The sequence below is a fragment of the Stylophora pistillata genome, chromosome 2, assembly GCF_964205215.1.
Source record: "Stylophora pistillata chromosome 2, jaStyPist1.2, whole genome shotgun sequence".
NCBI classification, from domain to species: domain Eukaryota; kingdom Metazoa; phylum Cnidaria; class Anthozoa; order Scleractinia; family Pocilloporidae; genus Stylophora; species Stylophora pistillata.
In genome coordinates this window covers 49,560,767-49,578,424 of record NC_142520.1, presented here as the reverse complement: position 1 = coordinate 49,578,424, position 17,658 = coordinate 49,560,767, and the positions used below count along the sequence as shown (strand labels likewise).

At 37.2% G+C, this 17,658-nt stretch overlaps 3 protein-coding genes across 4 annotated transcripts in view; all 3 read left to right on the top strand.

Annotated features, from left to right (window-relative positions):
- Window positions 1-17,658, top strand: part of LOC148740074 (uncharacterized) — a 93,825-nt gene that overhangs the window by 32,635 nt on the left and 43,532 nt on the right. The gene's annotated exons all lie outside the window — the stretch shown is intronic.
- Window positions 1,791-5,705, top strand: LOC148740080 (uncharacterized). Its single transcript, XM_088748151.1, has 3 exons — window positions 1,791-2,293; window positions 2,523-2,637; window positions 4,748-5,705. Exons 1-3 carry the CDS (start codon window positions 1,907-1,909, stop codon window positions 5,350-5,352), a joined length of 1,107 nt encoding a protein of 368 aa, XP_088604277.1. The 5' UTR covers window positions 1,791-1,906; the 3' UTR covers window positions 5,353-5,705.
- Window positions 8,757-15,010, top strand: LOC148740079 (uncharacterized). Of its 2 annotated transcripts, none has more exons than XM_088748144.1 (5): window positions 8,757-9,004; window positions 10,294-10,595; window positions 11,009-11,123; window positions 11,302-11,424; window positions 14,096-15,010. In XM_088748144.1, exons 1-5 carry the CDS (start codon window positions 8,902-8,904, stop codon window positions 14,716-14,718), a joined length of 1,266 nt encoding a protein of 421 aa, XP_088604270.1. In that variant the 5' UTR covers window positions 8,757-8,901; the 3' UTR covers window positions 14,719-15,010. The 2 variants fall into 2 exon arrangements, with proteins under 2 accessions (XP_088604270.1, XP_088604271.1); XM_088748145.1 differs by lacking the exon at window positions 8,757-9,004 and adding an exon at window positions 9,821-10,177.

The window sequence follows — 17,658 nt, the reverse complement described above, 5'->3', positions numbered from 1 at the left end:
ATTCTTTTTCGAGACTGGGTGTGAGGATCTGGAATAGTATTCCTATCTGTCTTCGTTCTCTACCTAACTTGATGAATCAAAAGAGTACTAGTATTGCATAGACATGCAGTGGCTGAACATTTTGATGCGAGATAATGCTTATGTTGACGTCCATACTTCAATTGATAAAATTAAAAAATTATAATCTTTTTAGCTACTTATGCTGTTGTTACTGTTGTTGTTGTTGTGGTTTTTTTTTTTTTTTTCTTTTTTTTTGCTTGTGATTTTATTCTAGTTACATGTTTTGATACCAAATTGGCTTATCTATAAGTTATCTTACTGTTTTTCGTTATTCGTGTATAGATACGCTTTCCAAGCCCCTCTGGTCAGTTAAACTTATTATTGAAGAATTTTTGCAAATGTTTGTTTACCTCCCGCCTCGGCGAGGATTAGCTTTGCTTTTTTGCTGGAAGGGATTGTTTTACTGTATTTTAATTGCTAAAAATTAATAAATTTTGCTGATTGTTAAAAAGCAAACGAACCAAAAAACAAACAAATCTTAGCTCATGGCAACATATATGAACATTTTGCGCTCGAGTTGGCGTACCAAGACAATAAAAATCAACAACTTAGAAAATATTTCTTTTTTATTAATCTTTGCCCGACAGTGAAAAAGGATAAACAAGTACCATCCGCAATTTTTTGCATCCATAAGAAACTCCGACTTACACTTTTTGAACCTACATGATTAAAGAGTTTGAGAATAACGTTTACGGCAACCCCCAAAAAACAAGCTCTTATTTTCCTTTTTTTCCTTAATTCTTGGATTAACCTCGTAAAAAAAAAAAAAAAATGCAAGACGATCTCCTGCTCCCAATCTAAACACTTTATCACTTAGTATTTGAAATGATTGAAAGTGAACAGTGGCAGTATCTCATTAATTCAATGAAATTTATAACATATATAACTAAAGCAAAGCGCGCGCTCTGATTGGTCTTTTTATCTCGTTTTTTTTAATGAAATGTAGTGGTATTCATACTCAGTATCAACGTATTTAACGTATTTACAGGTAGTTTCCGATGAAACAAGCAGCAAATTTTGCCGCAAGTTGACACCCAGCAGCAACAGCTCTCTGATAATAGAGGACGTGCGAAGTGAGATCAATAAACAAATCATTGAAATGCAACCAGTATCTTTTTATCTTTTTGTCAGCCGTCTGGGAAAGTCTACGTTCCAGGTCCTCCTGGTAAGAAAGGGAGCCGAGGTCCCCGAGGAAGACGAGGAGCGCAGGGACCGAAGGGAAAGAGAGGTGAGCAAGGTATAATGGCCTTACCTGGAAGACACGGTAAGCAAGGCATTAGGGGAGATAAAGGACTGGGAGGAGAAAAAGGCGAAAAAGACGAAAAAGGTAATCAAGCTGATTTCTCTATCAGTTAAGATTATTTTTGTTTCGCGTTCATTAAAAAGAGAAAAACAGCAATTGAGTTTTGATTTATTTATTTTGTGTTTTTTCTTTTGTTTTTTCAATTTTTAAACTTACTGGCGCGTCTGGCCCCCGTGGAATGACAGGACAGAAAGGAGAAGCTGGAAAAAGCGCCTCCTTGTCAGAGGTGGTCATATCACCTGAGAATAAAACAGTAACTGAGAACCAAAGAACTTTACAATGACAACAAGGACGAGAAAATTCATCACATGTTTCAACTGGGTCAGTTCCCACGAACATCTCACGGTAATAAACTTGACTTGGTTAAAAATCAATCTAGCTCAATTTTACGTTTCGCCTGTCTGTGTTATATCAGCAACACAGAATTGGACCATTTCATAGGTTTACGCGTAAAGTTAACAAATATTCGTCTATGAAATTACCATCTGGCCTCTCCCTTATCCAACCTCGATAAGAACTGGCCAATCGTGTTGCTCTGTTTCAATGCCAATAAAACCTACGTCTATCATCTCACTGTGTTCGTACCGAGTATGTTTACAGATGGCGATCAAGGAAAGTTTCTTCCTTCTCTTCTTTCAAGGAATGGCCGTTATTTTCGCAAAAGAGGACTCGACGCTTTCTCGTTCATCGTTATTCACCACCCAGGAGAACAAGCGACTCGCTGGTCATGCTGTCAAACGGTTTCAATCTCCCAATCAAATATCATGCAGCCTTTCGTGCCTCAGAAACTCCTGGTGTACTTCTACAAACTTCGAGGAACGAACTGAAAAGGACGATAAAGGAACTTGTGAACTGAACAAACATGGGATCCTTAACGGAAACGCTCAGTTTTATGATCAACAAGGCTTTACTTTCTCTATGCTGCTCAAGGTATGTATATAAATATTTTCAACACTCACGGTAGAAAGAGAAAGTTTTCATTTTCAACTGCTGTAAAGTATCTTCACGCTTTCATGCATATTAGTTTGAGATTTTCGCGAGTCGTTCAGTTCTGTTTACTTTACAATTATACACAAAATGACAGCAGCTGGACAGGAAGATTTCCACTCAATATGGTAAATATGCCTGTTAAACGACCATACATGTTTGTTATTTTTAGGGATGTCTCATGACAGGCTGTCGTAATGGCGGTTCCTGTTTGTTTCATGAGAAGAACCAAACATTTTCATGTTCCTGCATACATCCCTGGACTGGAGATGGCTGTCAAATAATTGGTAAGATTGCATTTTCTTTTTTTTTGTAAAACCTTCAGAACAGGCCAAAGTAATAAGAGTGCTCAGTGGTGGCGAACATGTAAAGAGCCGCTCCTCAAGCAAAATCCAGCTGGCTGGCGCATCTCAGAATAAGACAGAATTATTTCACTCTTTGGACAAAAAATGAAATTACAACAGCTTTTGAAAAAACTTCATAACGGGAATTGAAAGCGGAATCGGTTCTAAATACAAATTATTTTGTTTCTCTTAAGTTATGATCCGAAAGTTCATTAATACGCTGTCGCCACTAAGTATGAAATACGAGAAAAATGGCTTTTAATGAGGCAAATACACAACTGTGAAAAATTATAGCCAGCGCGCTTGATGATTCCACCGCTTCACCAGTGTTTTTGATTGTGGCTACATTATCGCCCCTGTGCATACCGTTCCTCTGACTATTGAAAAAATCGTATTTGCAAGAATATTCTTTACTTGATTCGTGTTGAAAACTGTGCAAACATACACAATTCGGCCGATGAAGACGCAAGATTTAAGCTGTCTGTGATCATAATCTAGCATGAGAGAATGTTAATATTCGATCGCTCAAATACGTTACTGCCTCCCAGTGTCGCTACAGGGATCTTTGTTAATTTCAAAACAAGACTTCAAGAAGAATTAAACTTAGTAAGTCGCTTTAACGGTCTGCTTATTTCTTTTTTTAAATTTCGGTAAGGGGAGGTGTAATATTTGTTTTTAGAATTTCCATCCCACAGGAGAGGAGTTATAAACGTAGATGAGAGGACATTGTAATAGTCAATAGCTGACAAAATGATATGGTATGCCAAGCATGCTTTTCGAACTCAGAGAGTAAAATTCGTAGAGCGAGCATGTGCTGTCGTGTTGTGATGTTGTGTAAAAGGATAGGCAGCCATTAAAGATAAAAACCGATCGGAACAAAACTATTATTACACGTTTTTACACTGGCGACGAGGATTTATTGAGCCCGTGGCTGTTAAATACCGCTTTAATTCTGCCGTTTGATCCCAAGACGATCAAACATCTCTCGCTCACCAATGGCAAAGTGGTTTAAAAGCTTCAAAATATTATCCGACGGAGCTGGCTGCAAAAGCAACAAACAACGCCAATTGTTTCTCCATACTGACCCCGTGGCATCTAATATTCAAGACGCCTTCTGCGCGTTGTCCGATGCACGAACTGATTAAAAAACGGCCGCACTCTGTCGGCTCAAATTTCGCCAAGAAACATAAGGAAGGCGAGACCTACATCGCACAAGTCGTTACAATCTATCAGATTGTAACGATTTTCCCATCCAGAAAGTCGTAGAATGAGATTAAGCTGTCCATGTATTGTTATTAAAAACACAGAAAAGATGGGCAATTTTTTATCTATGTGGCTATACCCTAAGATGCGAATGCTTTCATCCAAAAAGCAGTAAAGTGAAAATATTTAGAAATAGAAATCAATGGAAGTAGAGAGATTAGAAACTTGGTTATTTCAGTACTAGCAGTGCTCTTAAAAAAACTGGAAAATGCATCAAGAAGAAAATTGTTAGGTTTGAAAATTATCGTAACTAGAAGGCACAAAAAGGTGGCTTCAAAGCCATGATACTGGAATTAAATGATACTATACTCCACTGAGGTGAATGTACGGTTTATGAGACACGGGAATATTGTTTTACAACAGCTGAAAAGTAATGTCTGCTTCACTAGCAGTGCTTGGCTAAGAGGCCAGTTTCTTTCTGTTTCGGTGACGAAACTTTTACTTTGACGTTGGGATGATAATATCCTGTAAAGAGCTGAGTTGAGTTCGAGTTTTTTCTCTACGGCTTACGGTTAAAATTTTTGGCCGTTTTACAGCAATGGGTAATACCTCCCCACTATAGTCACCAGAAAAATTGTTGCAGTTATTTTTATTATTATTATTTTTTTTTTACTGCTGACGCCAAGAAAAAAAAAAAACAAAAAAAAAAAAAAAACAGAAGACAGGCGAGACCACTGCACAATTTTTTACAAGCCAGAAATATAATAAATAGCTATCCTAACACTGACCTTTCTACATATTGTTATCAAAAACCGTGACAGAAAAGTTGAGAAATGTACTTTCTTTGAAGGCTGGACTCTTATCGCTCGATTCTCAAACAGCGATGGCAAGAATTGGATGCGTGACGATGGTAACTGGTGGTATGACCAGAAAGCTGCTATTGGAGCGACAAACAACCCTTCCGTGAACAGCGATATGATCTCAGCAGCCTTTTGGTCGGTCAGCGGTAGCGAAATAAAGATCACGCGCAGTGACGACCCCAGTCACACTCCTCTGTTACAGACTTCAGGTAACTGTTTGGGTGGACAAACATTTCGATCTAAAATCACAAGTTATGGTGACTTTAGAAATGGCACAGTTTGGGCCAGTAATCAGTGTCTTGGAAACTGTACGGTTCAATATGGCGGACAATACCAGTCAACAGAAGGGTTTCAACAGGCTGAGTGCAGTGGAAACATCCAAAGCGCAAACAAGATCGGCTTCTGGTGTGACTGGGATGCTGGTGATGGATCAGTGATGATGATTGGTGGAGGAGGAAGTAGCTGCGATCGGGCGGACCACGGTGTTGGTATTACAGAAGCTGACGAAGCCTCTTTTGGGATTTCAGCTGCACAAGACTTCGGTTTTGATTTACGTACTTCTCAGTCCTACTCATTAAATCTTTGGATCCGTTAACCAATTGGATGGTTTTTTGCTTTCGCTTTTATAAAACAGTTTAATCTCAAACAGCTACACTGTGTCACCATCAAGTTAATTCATTTTAACAGGACCTAGTCACTTAATTAAACTACATTTTTAATAATAGTTCGAAATTAGCTTAAGTTGTGACTCAGCGATGCGAAATCAACAAATATAAGAGTATCACCGAGCAGGAAAATTTATCTTTAACTTTCAGCACTTTGTAACATTTTAAAGGAATGACACACCTGCTTACTTACACGAGAGGTACCCTGGGAACTATATTGCTTGTATTTAGTGTAAACCCCTATGATGTGAACAAAAAATAAATCTTTACGCTTGATATGTAACATGTACCTACGCTGAATGTTTATGTAAACACAAAATATATGTTGCAATCGGCGTCCACTCCTGATTATAACTGCAGAAATAGTATTCTGGGCTTGTCCGCTTCCACAAAAGATATCATTGATTTCGTTCCTTTCTGGGCGGTTGTTTGAATGTATCAGAAGTACATTATAGTTCATTAGTAGGATCCTCATCGAGAGGAATTTCTCCAGATCTAAAATGGACATGAAATCGGCTCATGCTTCCAAAATACTTTCTTTTTAACTAAACTTTTATTTCCGCCGCGTAAACTACTACCGTAATGATTCTATTTTTTATTTCCAGGGCGCCTATTTACTCTTAGTCTACCTCAAGGGAGGGCGCTTATTGGAAAGAGGTTGCTTAAAAATGTAATTTTTTTGGATCATTCAATTTAAACACCAGAAAAGTTAACAATGCAATAAGGTTTACATTTCACTTGCTAGACTGATACGTGCTGGTTCATTACTGCTCCTAATTTGTTTGCTTTATGAAGGGACGATCTCACTTCATGCAGTTTACTGAGAGAATGAAAATACAACCTTTTCTCAAGGCTACTAATTAACAACAACCTCGAAAACTGGCTATTTGAAAGAAGGGAAACTATAGAACTGACTGCCTCAAAGATGTTTTTAATTGCATCTATATATTTCTTGGAAAGAAAACCTTAATGCCAAAGAATCATCTTTAAAAATAATAAGCGGGAGTTGTTATTGATAACTGATCTATTCTAAGCAGCATGGACTATCAAGCTGTGTAATAAATAATTTACATGCTAAAAGAGCCAAATAGCATTTAATAATAGCTCTTGCAAAAAATTTCCGATCTGGCCGATCAACCCACGCAGATCGTTGTTCTCCTGTAGGGCATGAAGCAATGCATGTTACTTCACGGTGAGAACATCAATTATGCATTATGATCTCGAACAGTTTGTAGAAAGTAGTCTTCTCCTTTGGGGTTTAACACTTTAAATGAGATTCATTGATTAAATGTTGTTACTTGAGAAGTTCACACATGCGCTTACATCATTGCAATACTTTTCGTGGTATGGGCCTCCGCTTGTAACCAATAAATAATTAATTCTAAATGAGTAGGCGTGGAGTTTCACTCTGCGGTGCATTAGGGACCTAAAACGTAGACGCAATGGCGAAGCTGAGAAATAAAAATTGCAAAACAAGAACACACTTTTGTTGATAGAATTTTACTGGTGGCTTCATATGTTTACCTACTATTTAGGCAGTCTCTTTAAAAGCGGTCTGATGCTTTTCGGGTAAAAAATAACCGATTTCTTTCAAAAGTTGCCCATGAATCTGTCTTGGGCTAAAAAAAAATTGAAACCACCATGGGTTTTCCAAATATTGTAATATGTTTTTTCCCAAGCGAAAATCGGCTCAGCGCTCAAAGGCTCGTTTGTGACAGCGCCTATCATCAAAAATGGCAGAAATTGAATTACTCGTCTTTTCACAAAACTCCTGTTTGAGGTATTATTTTTGTTTCGCATACTTAGATGGATCCTTTGTGAGAACAAGTCATATGATTTTTTTCTTTTTAACGGTTTCTTACATTGAAAACTATTTTTCCGTTTGACACCTGCTTTGCCTTTGCCGTCATGACCGTAAATATACAAGCTTTTAATCTCGGCATAGCGCGAAATTCTCATTTCTTCTTTCATGATGTTTTTATTCAGACTAGCTTAAGTACGGTAGAAGATTATAGAAATATAAAAATATGTTGTGGTTACGGTGAACTTCTTGTTCAGACAGTCAACTTAATTTGCACATTTCGAAATTCCACCCAGCAATGAAAAAAAAGTGGACTCAGTTATTTTACGAAAACTTACGAAATTTACGTCTACAAGCCATATGGTTGACGTCTGAGTTGAGTACTTTAAAGCTTTTTCATGTTTGATGATGCCATAAAACAGTATTTAAGAGAGACAAGTCCCCACATTCATCTAGAAAAATACCGCCGCCGAAAGCTGACTCTTCGCTCTAAGCGACCTCTTGTTTTGTTTATTACTCAGTAATAGGAAAGAAAAAAAGAAAAGAAACCACTAAAAAGGAGGATAGATAAAAATTGTCATAATTATCAAAAATATATATATATATATATATCTTATTAGACGTTATGTTGTGTAGTATCGCTGAGGGGCGCGTTCTGAAAGGGGGCGCTAAATCGAATCATTACCCACGCGCAAAGGCTTATGGACTGACAATAGACCACGAAAATAAGTGGACAAGACAGGAAATTCAAACTGAGTCAAAGGAAACTCTTGCATTCTCAATACAGGAAAAGTAAACTCTGCAATCCATGTTTAAAGTTCACCTGCTAAATTGATACCTGCTGATCCATTACTGCCTCTTATCTGTTTATTTTATAAAGAGACATTCGCACTTCATGCAATTTACTGAAATAATAAAAAAAATATACAACTTTTCCTCGAGGCTACTAATTATAAGTCCCTGATCACCTTATTTCCTTATTTTCATTCCTTATTTTCCCTTCCAAATACCCATTACTACGTTAATCGTTAATCAGTTAAAACTTCAGATGTAAACAAGAAAACGCACAAATGCTACGTCTATATATCATAACCTGCTAATAACTGGGTTTGTTTTTAATGTTTTAAGGAGAACACCTTTCCTCATTCCATCAATATCACTGTAAAGCGAGAAACATTTTAGAAAGTAACGATTGCATATAATCGTTTTTTCGTCAACAACATTTAGAAGAGGTTATTTGAAAGAAGAGAAAGTAGAGATTTGACTGCCTCAAAGATGTTCTTAAGTGTAACTAAATCATGTTTCTTTGAAAAAAAACCAAAATGCTGAAGAATCATCTTTATAAATTAATAATGAACGTGGGTTTGTTATCGATAACTGATCTATCCTAAGTGAGTTACCACATAAGCGTAATGTGATTTTATCTTAAGGCCCGTCATAGTTAAGTATTTAGGTGTGCCGTTGCATGGGGCAAGGAGCGTTGTCAATCACAGAACTTAATTAAGCCAATTAGCATTAAATATTTATTGCTCTGCTTTACAGAAACGAACAAGGGAAGTGATCTTCTAATGGTCGTTGAATTAGGACCCACACCGCGATGTTCAGTCGCGCAACTAACTAAAACAGTCAGTGCACCAATAGTCTGTCAACACAAGATATATTTCAGTCGTATGCCGTGATGTATTTTAAAAAGAAAAGCTCCATTTTGTCGCTGCTTCCGTTTGGTTTTGTGTCTGTGCTTTTAGTGGAATGGTTACTTGGATGGGCTGTAGCAGACAAAGGTGATTTAATTATCATTCTCTCCTAAGTTGTATCATAAACTCAATATTTTGCTGGTATAGCATTCAAACATTTCACGTAGAGTATATTAATTTTTTTCTTCTTTTTTTGGCTCTTCCTATCGCCACGGTATTCTCTTTCAACTATTCCAGAATCGAATGCAGTGAAGATCATCTTCTTTCCGGAGTAGAGGAAAAAAATTCCCAGCCTGTGTCTTGTTTGAAGCGTTCAAGATTATTACCAAGACACACATTAACTTTTAATCACAATACAGGGGACTACCATACGACATGTTTTATCCTCTTATAGAAAGAGCAATTGTAAAGAAACTGTTTCACCGAATAATATTAAAATAAAAGAGAAAAAAAGAAAAGGAAAAAGAAGTGGAGGAATATGAGGTGAAAAATTTCGATTATTCATTCATCTGTTTCAAAAGTTGCATGTTCTTAAAGTTTTACAACTGTTTCGTCCTAACAAAGGGAAATAAGGTAGGAAGGAAATCAACTTATACTGAAAATAAAGTGAGGAGTATTTAAGAACACTTATAAAGTTAAGTTATTCACGACGATGAAATTGTTTCATTCCTTTTGCTGAACTGTTGTCACTGACAAGTTCTCATCATGAAGAGTCGAAACAATATCTTTTCTAAGTGGAAATTGCTAACACTAACTGGTTAATTTTCGAAAGCACGTCAGATTTTGGACGTTGTCAGTTTACAAGACAACAGAAAAAGCAAATTTGGTGCAGTGAAATTAGTTTGTTTTTAGATATAAGTTATTGCATTTGAAATCTTGAAAAATTTTAGAAAAATTCTTAAAAAAAAAAATATGTCGCTCTCACTAACTAATCAATAATATACAAAGTTGTCATTAAGAGTGGACTCCCTGTTTATTGCTTTCTGAACTGATAGACTACTTGCAGCCTGGGTATATTTACATTTACGACAGGTTATCAATTGATATGTGATCTGTTATGCCAAATATACAAAAAGCCCCTAGAATTATTGTATCATATCATTTTACAGTCTGACAAATTACTTACAGTTTGCTATAAAATTGCTTAATTCAAGAGCAAGGGAACTGATCAGATTTCGACCACATGGGGATAATGGTAGCATACAACTTTAAATGATCTTATAATTAAGACTTCCCAAAAATTCAAGGAGTTGTTTCCAAGTACTAGTGATAGTAGTTTTTCTAACACGTGTTTTAGAATTCTGATGATATATTGGGCATGAGTCGAAACTTGTAATAAATTGTTTCATTTCTTTTTTCATTTCTGGAAACAAAAGTCGCCGATTTACTGGTTAAAGGTAAACCTCTTAGCCGACGCACAGATGAAAAAATGGTTTATGCCAACTTTGAGCTTCACAAGTCTTTCTTTCTCAACATCACTACTATTGGTTTGGACCATGTTGTTGAAGGCCGCGAATGTGGATTTGCTTGTGTCAATATCCCTTCATGTTTCTCTTTTAACCTGGCTGCTTTTCATGACATCAATGGCACAATTCTGTGTGAATTGCTTCCATCGGATATCTACAACAACTCAGACAAGCTAATCCCCAGTCAGAGTCACCATCACTATAGTATTGCAGTAAGTTGCAAACGAAAACTGTTCACTCTGTTTTATTGAAAGGAAGAGGAGATGAATTACACGCGGTTGAATGCGTACGGAGAGGGGTTGATCGCAGAAGTAAGGAGAGGAGTTATTTGAGAAAATACTAAAAAAGGATTTTTGGTATTAGCGGGGAATGTTAACTTAGAGATACTGACTCCATTTGTAAAAACGGCTCATAAGGATATTCACTCTAACTGTTCAGCGAATGCCACATCTTCAGCGTTTCTTTTTCATTTTTATAAGTTATAAAGGATTTTTGGTATTAGCGGGGAGGTTAGCTAAAGATACTGATGTCATTTGTTAACATGGCCTATGATGATATTTACTACGATTGGCGAGCGAATGTCACATCTTCCGCTTTATTTCTCATTGCTATATGTTATCTTTAGTCTCCATGTATCAGTTGGCCTTGTCAGAACCATGGGAAATGCGCTCCACAGTACGAGAAGAATAGTTACGTGTGTGTTTGCGCGAGAGGATACACTGGGGAACATTGTGAAACGGGTAAGACACAATTAAGTGTACATTTACAAGACTGCTTCAAACTTAACCGACGGTATAATTATCTTCGCCAACAGAAGACTGCCCCAAATCTTAGTTGTTTACCGCTATCCTCCTGTCATCGTATATTTCCAAATTCTCCTGTTAATTTACCCAAAGGTTAATTTCATTTTTCCTTCAGATATTGACGAGTGCAGTACTTCCATTCGGCCTTGTGACGGTAATGCAGACTGCCACAACACTAAGGGCTCCTACAGCTGTTCCTGTAAAAGCGGATTTACTGGGAATGGAAAAACATGTACAGGTAAACCCTATTTGTTGTTAATCTGTTTGTCATAACAATGTGAAATGCGCTGCACAGTACGAGAAGACGTACAGTTACGTTTGCTTTTGCGCGAAAGAATACGCATGGGAACATTGTGTGACTGGTGAGACACAATTTAATGCACGTTTCATTAACTGCTTCAAACTTAGCTTGTAAGTAAGTGAGTTTATTTTAACAGGGTAGCCCATTCAGCAACGAGGCTGTTATCCATAGGGGCCCTGGGTAATAAAGATATGTACAATTTAAAAATTTAAAATCAGAATAAAAATTATAAAAACTCTAAATAACATTTAAAAGGCTAAAATATAAAAAGAGATAAAATGTTTATAGATTTCTAGAGGATAAAAATTACAAATAAAAATGTTTAATCATCAAACTTTTAAAATTACTCAAGGAGGGGGCACTCTTGACATAAGCGGGTAATGCGTTAAAATAGATTGTTCCTGCATACTTTAAAGTTCTCTTGGGGCAGGTCGTTTCGTCTTCGAGTCGTATGATTATGAAAAACACTATTCCTTGCTAAAAACTGAGTAAGATATTTTGGAACCAAATTATTTAAGCTCTTAAAAACTAAAATACATTTATGCAGTTTCCTTCTACAGGCTAAACTTAACCAGTTAAGAACGTGGAGGGTGTCTTTTGAAGTTTTCCTCTGAAGAATAATTCGAGCCGTACGGTTTAGTAAGCGCTGAAGCTCTTTGCAACATCCGTTCTGAGATTTCCCCCTAGGCGACATCGACATAGTCAAATCACAGCTGCGCTAGTAACCATTTGTCTATCCATGTGATCCTAAACTAAGATCGGTGAGATAAACGTCAGCCTGCAGTTTCCCTGGAGTGTTTCCTGTGGAAACCTGATCGGTGGATGTACAGTTAAAAAAGCTAAGAATTGAACCTGAATAGCACCCTCTAGGATCTTTGATACTTTGGGAAGGACTGAGATCGGCCGATAATTGTTCTCATCGTTCCTTGTTTCTGATTCAAAAATAGTTGTTTTTTTGTTTGGTAAAAGCGCATTTAGAGTTCACAATTCCCGAGAGTCTTGTTTTTCACTTAATTGGTTTGAATAATAGTTTGCTTTTTCTTTACGAGGTTTCATCGACACAATATTTCGCAGCCTTTTGTAACTGCTCCAGTGAGGCTCATTGCTAGCATGAATAGCTTTCTTGTGATGATAATTGCGCCTTTTCCCCAAATCTTTTACAGTGGGTGTGATCCATGGTAACGATTTCCCGCGCACACGACGGGTGACAACTGGCGCGTTCAAGTGTCAGCTACTGACATAAAACAAAGAAAAAACAAAAAAAAAAATTCTTCAAAGGATTCCACGCATCACCTGGATTTGACCTAAATTCAACAACATCCTAATTAAGGAACACGACTCAAGACTACTCTGAAAGTTTCAAGATCATTATGTATATGGTTTCTCACCTTAACTGTCTTGGTGGAGAGAGTTTTATTTTGTGAAGCGTTCTAATTCCAAAAATGGCGCGGTGATCCTTTGAATAGTTCGTTAACATCGATTCAATTTCACCAATCAAACAGAAGCATCCGAACTTTGTGGCCTGTATAGGCTGCCGAACAAGATTTTCTTGTTTGTAGTCGGTGTAAGTTCAAATCAAAGCGCTTCAATATTTGAACTAGTTTCATTATCTATGAGGTTGAACTGTAGATGGTGGAAAATATAAACTGCCAAGTCGCCTCCAAAACAATCTATATCTTCTAAGAAAAAAACTTTTTTTCAGGTCTGATTTTCGCTATTGCATAAATAGCGCTCTCTACTGCGAGGATCGTGCATCATACGTATCTATAACCGCAGTTCAAAGGATATGAACTGCATTTATTCATCGTATCTCTTTTAATTATGTTGTAGTCCGGAAGGTATTGTTGTTCATCTGGGGTATTATCGTCAAGTCATGTTTCGTTTAAAGAAAGAACGTAGGGTTCATGCTCATTAAAAAATAGGCGTATTTCATCCAGTTTGTTTCGTAAACTGTGCATATTTAGATGATAAATTCTTAAGCCTTTAGTACTGTAAGGGGGAGCAAAAGCTGGCCTGGGATTCGGTGATACATCGTTTGCCAGGAGAATTAAGTTTGCGGCTAAGGTGACATCAATTAGCCATGTGGCAAGAAGTTTTACACTTAACTGACGGTGTAATTCCCCTCCAAAATTAGATAGCGCCTCAAATTTCAGCTGCTTACCGCTTTCCTATTGTTATCATTGATTTCCAAATTCTCTTGTAAATTTACCCAAAGGTTAGTTTCCATTTTTCTTCAGATATTGACGAGTGCAATGCTTCCCTCTGGCCTTGAGACGTTAATGCCAATTTCCAGAACACTCCTAAAACTGTTCTTGTAAAAGTGAAAAAAGAAAAAACATGCACGAGTAACCCTATTTTGCCAACTTAATAACTTTATCTTTTATAAATATATTTCCTTTATGGTCACCAAAAATTTTTTCATGGTTAATTTATTTTAATAATGACGCCAAGAAAAACAGAAGAAGGTTGAAACCATTGCACAAGCTAGAAAAAGAATAAATTATTATCCTTTCCTATATGGCCATCCAGAAAGACTCAGAAATAAAATTAAACTATCCATACATTGTTATCAAAAACAGAAAAGATGAGAAATGTACTTTCTTTGTAGGCTGGACTCTTATCGCTCGATTCTCAAACAGCGATGGAAAGAACTGGATGCGTGACGATGGCAACTGGTGGTATGACCAGAAAGCTGCTATTGGAGCGACAAACAACCCTTCCGTGAACAGCGATATGATCTCAACAGCCTTTTGGTCGGTCAACGGTAGCGAAATAAAGATCACGCGCAGTGACGACCCCAGTCACACTCCTCTGTTACAGACCACAGGTAACTGTTTGGGTGGACAAACATTTCGATCTAAAATCACAAGTTATGGCGACTTTAGAAATGGCACAGTTTGGGCCAGTGATCAGTGTCTTGGAAACTGTACGGTTCAATATGGCGGACAATACCAGTCAACAGACGGGTTTCAACAGGCTGAGTGCAGTGGAAACATCCAAAGCGCCAACAAGATCGGCTTCTGGTGTGACTGGGATATTGGTGATGGATCAGTGATGATGATTGGTGGAGGAGGAAGTAGCTGTGCACGTGCAGATCATGGGATTGGAATCACAGAAACTAACGAAGCTTCTTTTGTTCTGAAAAACCAAGAGGAATATGACTTTGGATATAATGCTCACATTAAAAGCGCTCCATCCCAATCCTACTCGTTGAACTTATGGATCAGTTAGAAATAACCAGCTTTTAACTTTTCAAACTTAGATTATATTAGATCTGAAGAACTTTCAAGATATGATATTATTCATTTCGTGTTACATCGTGATACAAGTAAGATAAACATTGTAAAATGATTAGTAACAGCGCACCTGTTTCCTCTTACAGCAAAGATAAAATGGCCTGACCATCACCCCAGCCGCAACGCTATAATATTTTTACATCTTGAGATATTTGCTGGCAACAATTTAAATGATAAAAAGAACTTTTAGAAAGAATCATATTCAATAAAATGATTCTAAGTCGCAACCACAACTTATCTTTTCAGGGAAATGTGAAGTATCCATTGATGATTGTTTAGTGTTGTCAGAAATGAAATATGCAAGATATGTTAAATATCTCATAATTAATGGGTTATTTCATCAAAAAATTGCTGAAGCTTTATCGAGCGCTACATGTTTGATTGGATGAGCATAGAGAGAATAATTAGATGACTAAATTGATGTTTTAATAAATGAACATGTAAAAACGAACGCAAAAAAAGCCCGCGTAAGACAAAGAAGTCAACTCATGAGAGTCATCAAGGGACTTGGAGTATAATCATTGAACAGTTTTAAAAAAATCGAACGAAGTCTAAAGTAGCTAGATTGAAGCCATTAATTGATTAGACAACCTCTTGGGGGAAAGGGGTTGTGAGGAAAAGATCTTGGGTAGGGGATTACAAAAAAACATTTTTCAATTTGAATGTCACTGCTCAATTCCAAATCTTCAACAACATCTCATTGCAACTACTAAAAAACGAGTTATCTTTATTCAGCTTCATTCCCTTTTCCGATCTTTTTGTAAGTTGCGCTTTCCTTGTGTAACATCAAATAACTCGAAATTCAGTACACCAAATTAACGCAGGTCACATTAGACAACGGAAAGCACAACAATCCTTTTCAGTCAATCATCACGACAATGAGTTCAATACAACAACTCCTTTTGAGTTCAAATGAAAAGATTAAAAAAAAAAAACCCTGAATGTAAGGTCAACTGGTAGGTTTCCGGCCTGCACTCGGTTTAAGCTTATCACGTTTCCAAGTAACTCAGTCGCGACAAGGATAAAAATAAGTTGGAAAATTTAGTCATATCAGTCACACTGGAAGTGCAAATCTTCAGGGGAAGAAGGCAAGTCAGTTCTGCGAGGGCTTCATGTTAAATAACTCCTTGGATTAATGAGCGTCCCTCCTTAAATAAAGTTTATTGATTGATTGATTGATTGATTGATTGATTTTCGTTCAGGTTTATTATTAAAGTTATTCACCAGAGGACCCTAAACGTCGCGAGAATCTACCATGGACACTACATATAAAGCTCGGGCAAAATGTACAACAATGTTTTTAAAAAGAGCTCATCGGTTCTTTCTCATATTTTAATTCTAGATATTGTTACCCCTTGTCTTGAGAATGGAAACGATCAACAAGCGAACGGAAATGAAAAAGGGAGAGGGGAGGGTACTTCGTAGTGATATACTAACGGAGAGTGTGCTGCTGGAGGGCGTGGCATTTTCATTACTGGGTTGACTAAAATGATGTTGCATTTTCAATAAAGTTGTTAGAATGGGATCGCACGTTTTCGGGATTTTTGGGGTAAGAAAACTCTTGTAATTAGGTATTTTAATCTAGGATACACACCCAACGCCCCCTCGGAGGGATGGGGGATATAAGGGCATGATTTTTATTCCTCGAGAAACCCCCAGACAGTTGAGGATTTCTCGATTTCTGAACGTTTTGTGAACTAATCGAAAAATCAAAATCGTAAACATCAGTAACCATCCTTGAACTCGTCGCTTAGCTAACAGCGGCCGTAATTATTGTGCTATTGACTCACCTGGTGATCTTTCAGGCGATCGAACACAGCACCAACTTATATTGTAGGGATAATAAAGTGAAAAGACTTACAATACTACGAACCTTACACTTACATCATTAGTTTTTCTTTTTCTTTTTCGTTTTTTCTTTTTCTGGTCTTTGGCTTATTCCAATCTTGAAAAGCACTAGTTGGATTTAAAAAGAAAAGGGGGGAAGAGTGTGTGAGACTAGTACAAGCCAGACTTTGATCGTCAAGATGTGTTCCAAAACCGCTATAGATATTACAATTATCACCTTTGAGACCACACACATTCTGAAAACCGGATTGATTCTGGCACAGGATCAGGCCTGTGGACTCTTACTCTTCTCACGCAATGATAGAAAAATCGATTGATAACGGTTTACTTTGAGTCTATCCTTTTTTCGAGGGTACAGGGTACCTTCTTTAATTGATAAAGAAAAATTAAACCGAATTATAATTAAAAAATTTAAAGTAATTAAAGAAAAACAAACAACTTTTTGTAAGATACGGATTTCCCCGAAAATATAGCGAGTGGGGGAGGGGCGAGGTAGTGAATAGCAGGTGGACATCCCAGTTCGTTTTTAAAAACCTGATCAGTTTTCAAAAAATCAAATTAAGAACCCACAGAAAGCTTATATTCGATCATAAATCTAGATAGATTTTCCATGTTTCTGTAACATCACGATGAAATGTGACCAAAATAAGCGAAGAAAAAGCCCGATGCCTTTATAAATGGTTTCACAACATGGGGTGTAATCCAGCTGTCAAGGAAACTCTCCTGATCTGTCCGAGCTCCAGAGAATATAATTTCCCGAATAGAATCGGTCACATTTTCTGACCTCTAAGTATGCCGACGGATAATATCGGCAAACAACAGTAGGCACCATAGTTCCACTTCGCAGGTTTGGAAGGTTTTTAAGCAAGAAGTCATTGCTCGATTCGAGAATGTGGATTCCTCTTCGAATGCACGAGTCGAAGAAATGTGACAAAAAAGGAAAAGCGCGATGTTTTTATTACTGGTTTCACAACTTGGGTGTAATCCAACTGTCAAGATTCAACCGCTACAACACGACGGAAATTGC

What these genes read in the sequence shown, in the direction of transcription:
- LOC148740080 (XM_088748151.1), top strand. Translation starts at nt 1,907, where the DNA reads ATGCCAATAAAACCTACGTCTATCATCTCACTGTGTTCGTACCGAGTA. An exon ending in CTTTCTCTATGCTGCTCAAG is followed by an intron (nt 2,294 to 2,522) that starts GTATGTATATAA and finishes TGTTATTTTTAG; the next exon opens with GGATGTCTCATGACAGGCTG. An exon ending in AGATGGCTGTCAAATAATTG is followed by an intron (nt 2,638 to 4,747) that starts GTAAGATTGCAT and finishes CTTTCTTTGAAG; the next exon opens with GCTGGACTCTTATCGCTCGA.
- LOC148740079 (XM_088748144.1), top strand. Translation starts at nt 8,902, where the DNA reads ATGTATTTTAAAAAGAAAAGCTCCATTTTGTCGCTGCTTCCGTTTGGT. An exon ending in ATGGGCTGTAGCAGACAAAG is followed by an intron (nt 9,005 to 10,293) that starts GTGATTTAATTA and finishes TGGAAACAAAAG; the next exon opens with TCGCCGATTTACTGGTTAAA. An exon ending in ACCATCACTATAGTATTGCA is followed by an intron (nt 10,596 to 11,008) that starts GTAAGTTGCAAA and finishes TGTTATCTTTAG; the next exon opens with TCTCCATGTATCAGTTGGCC.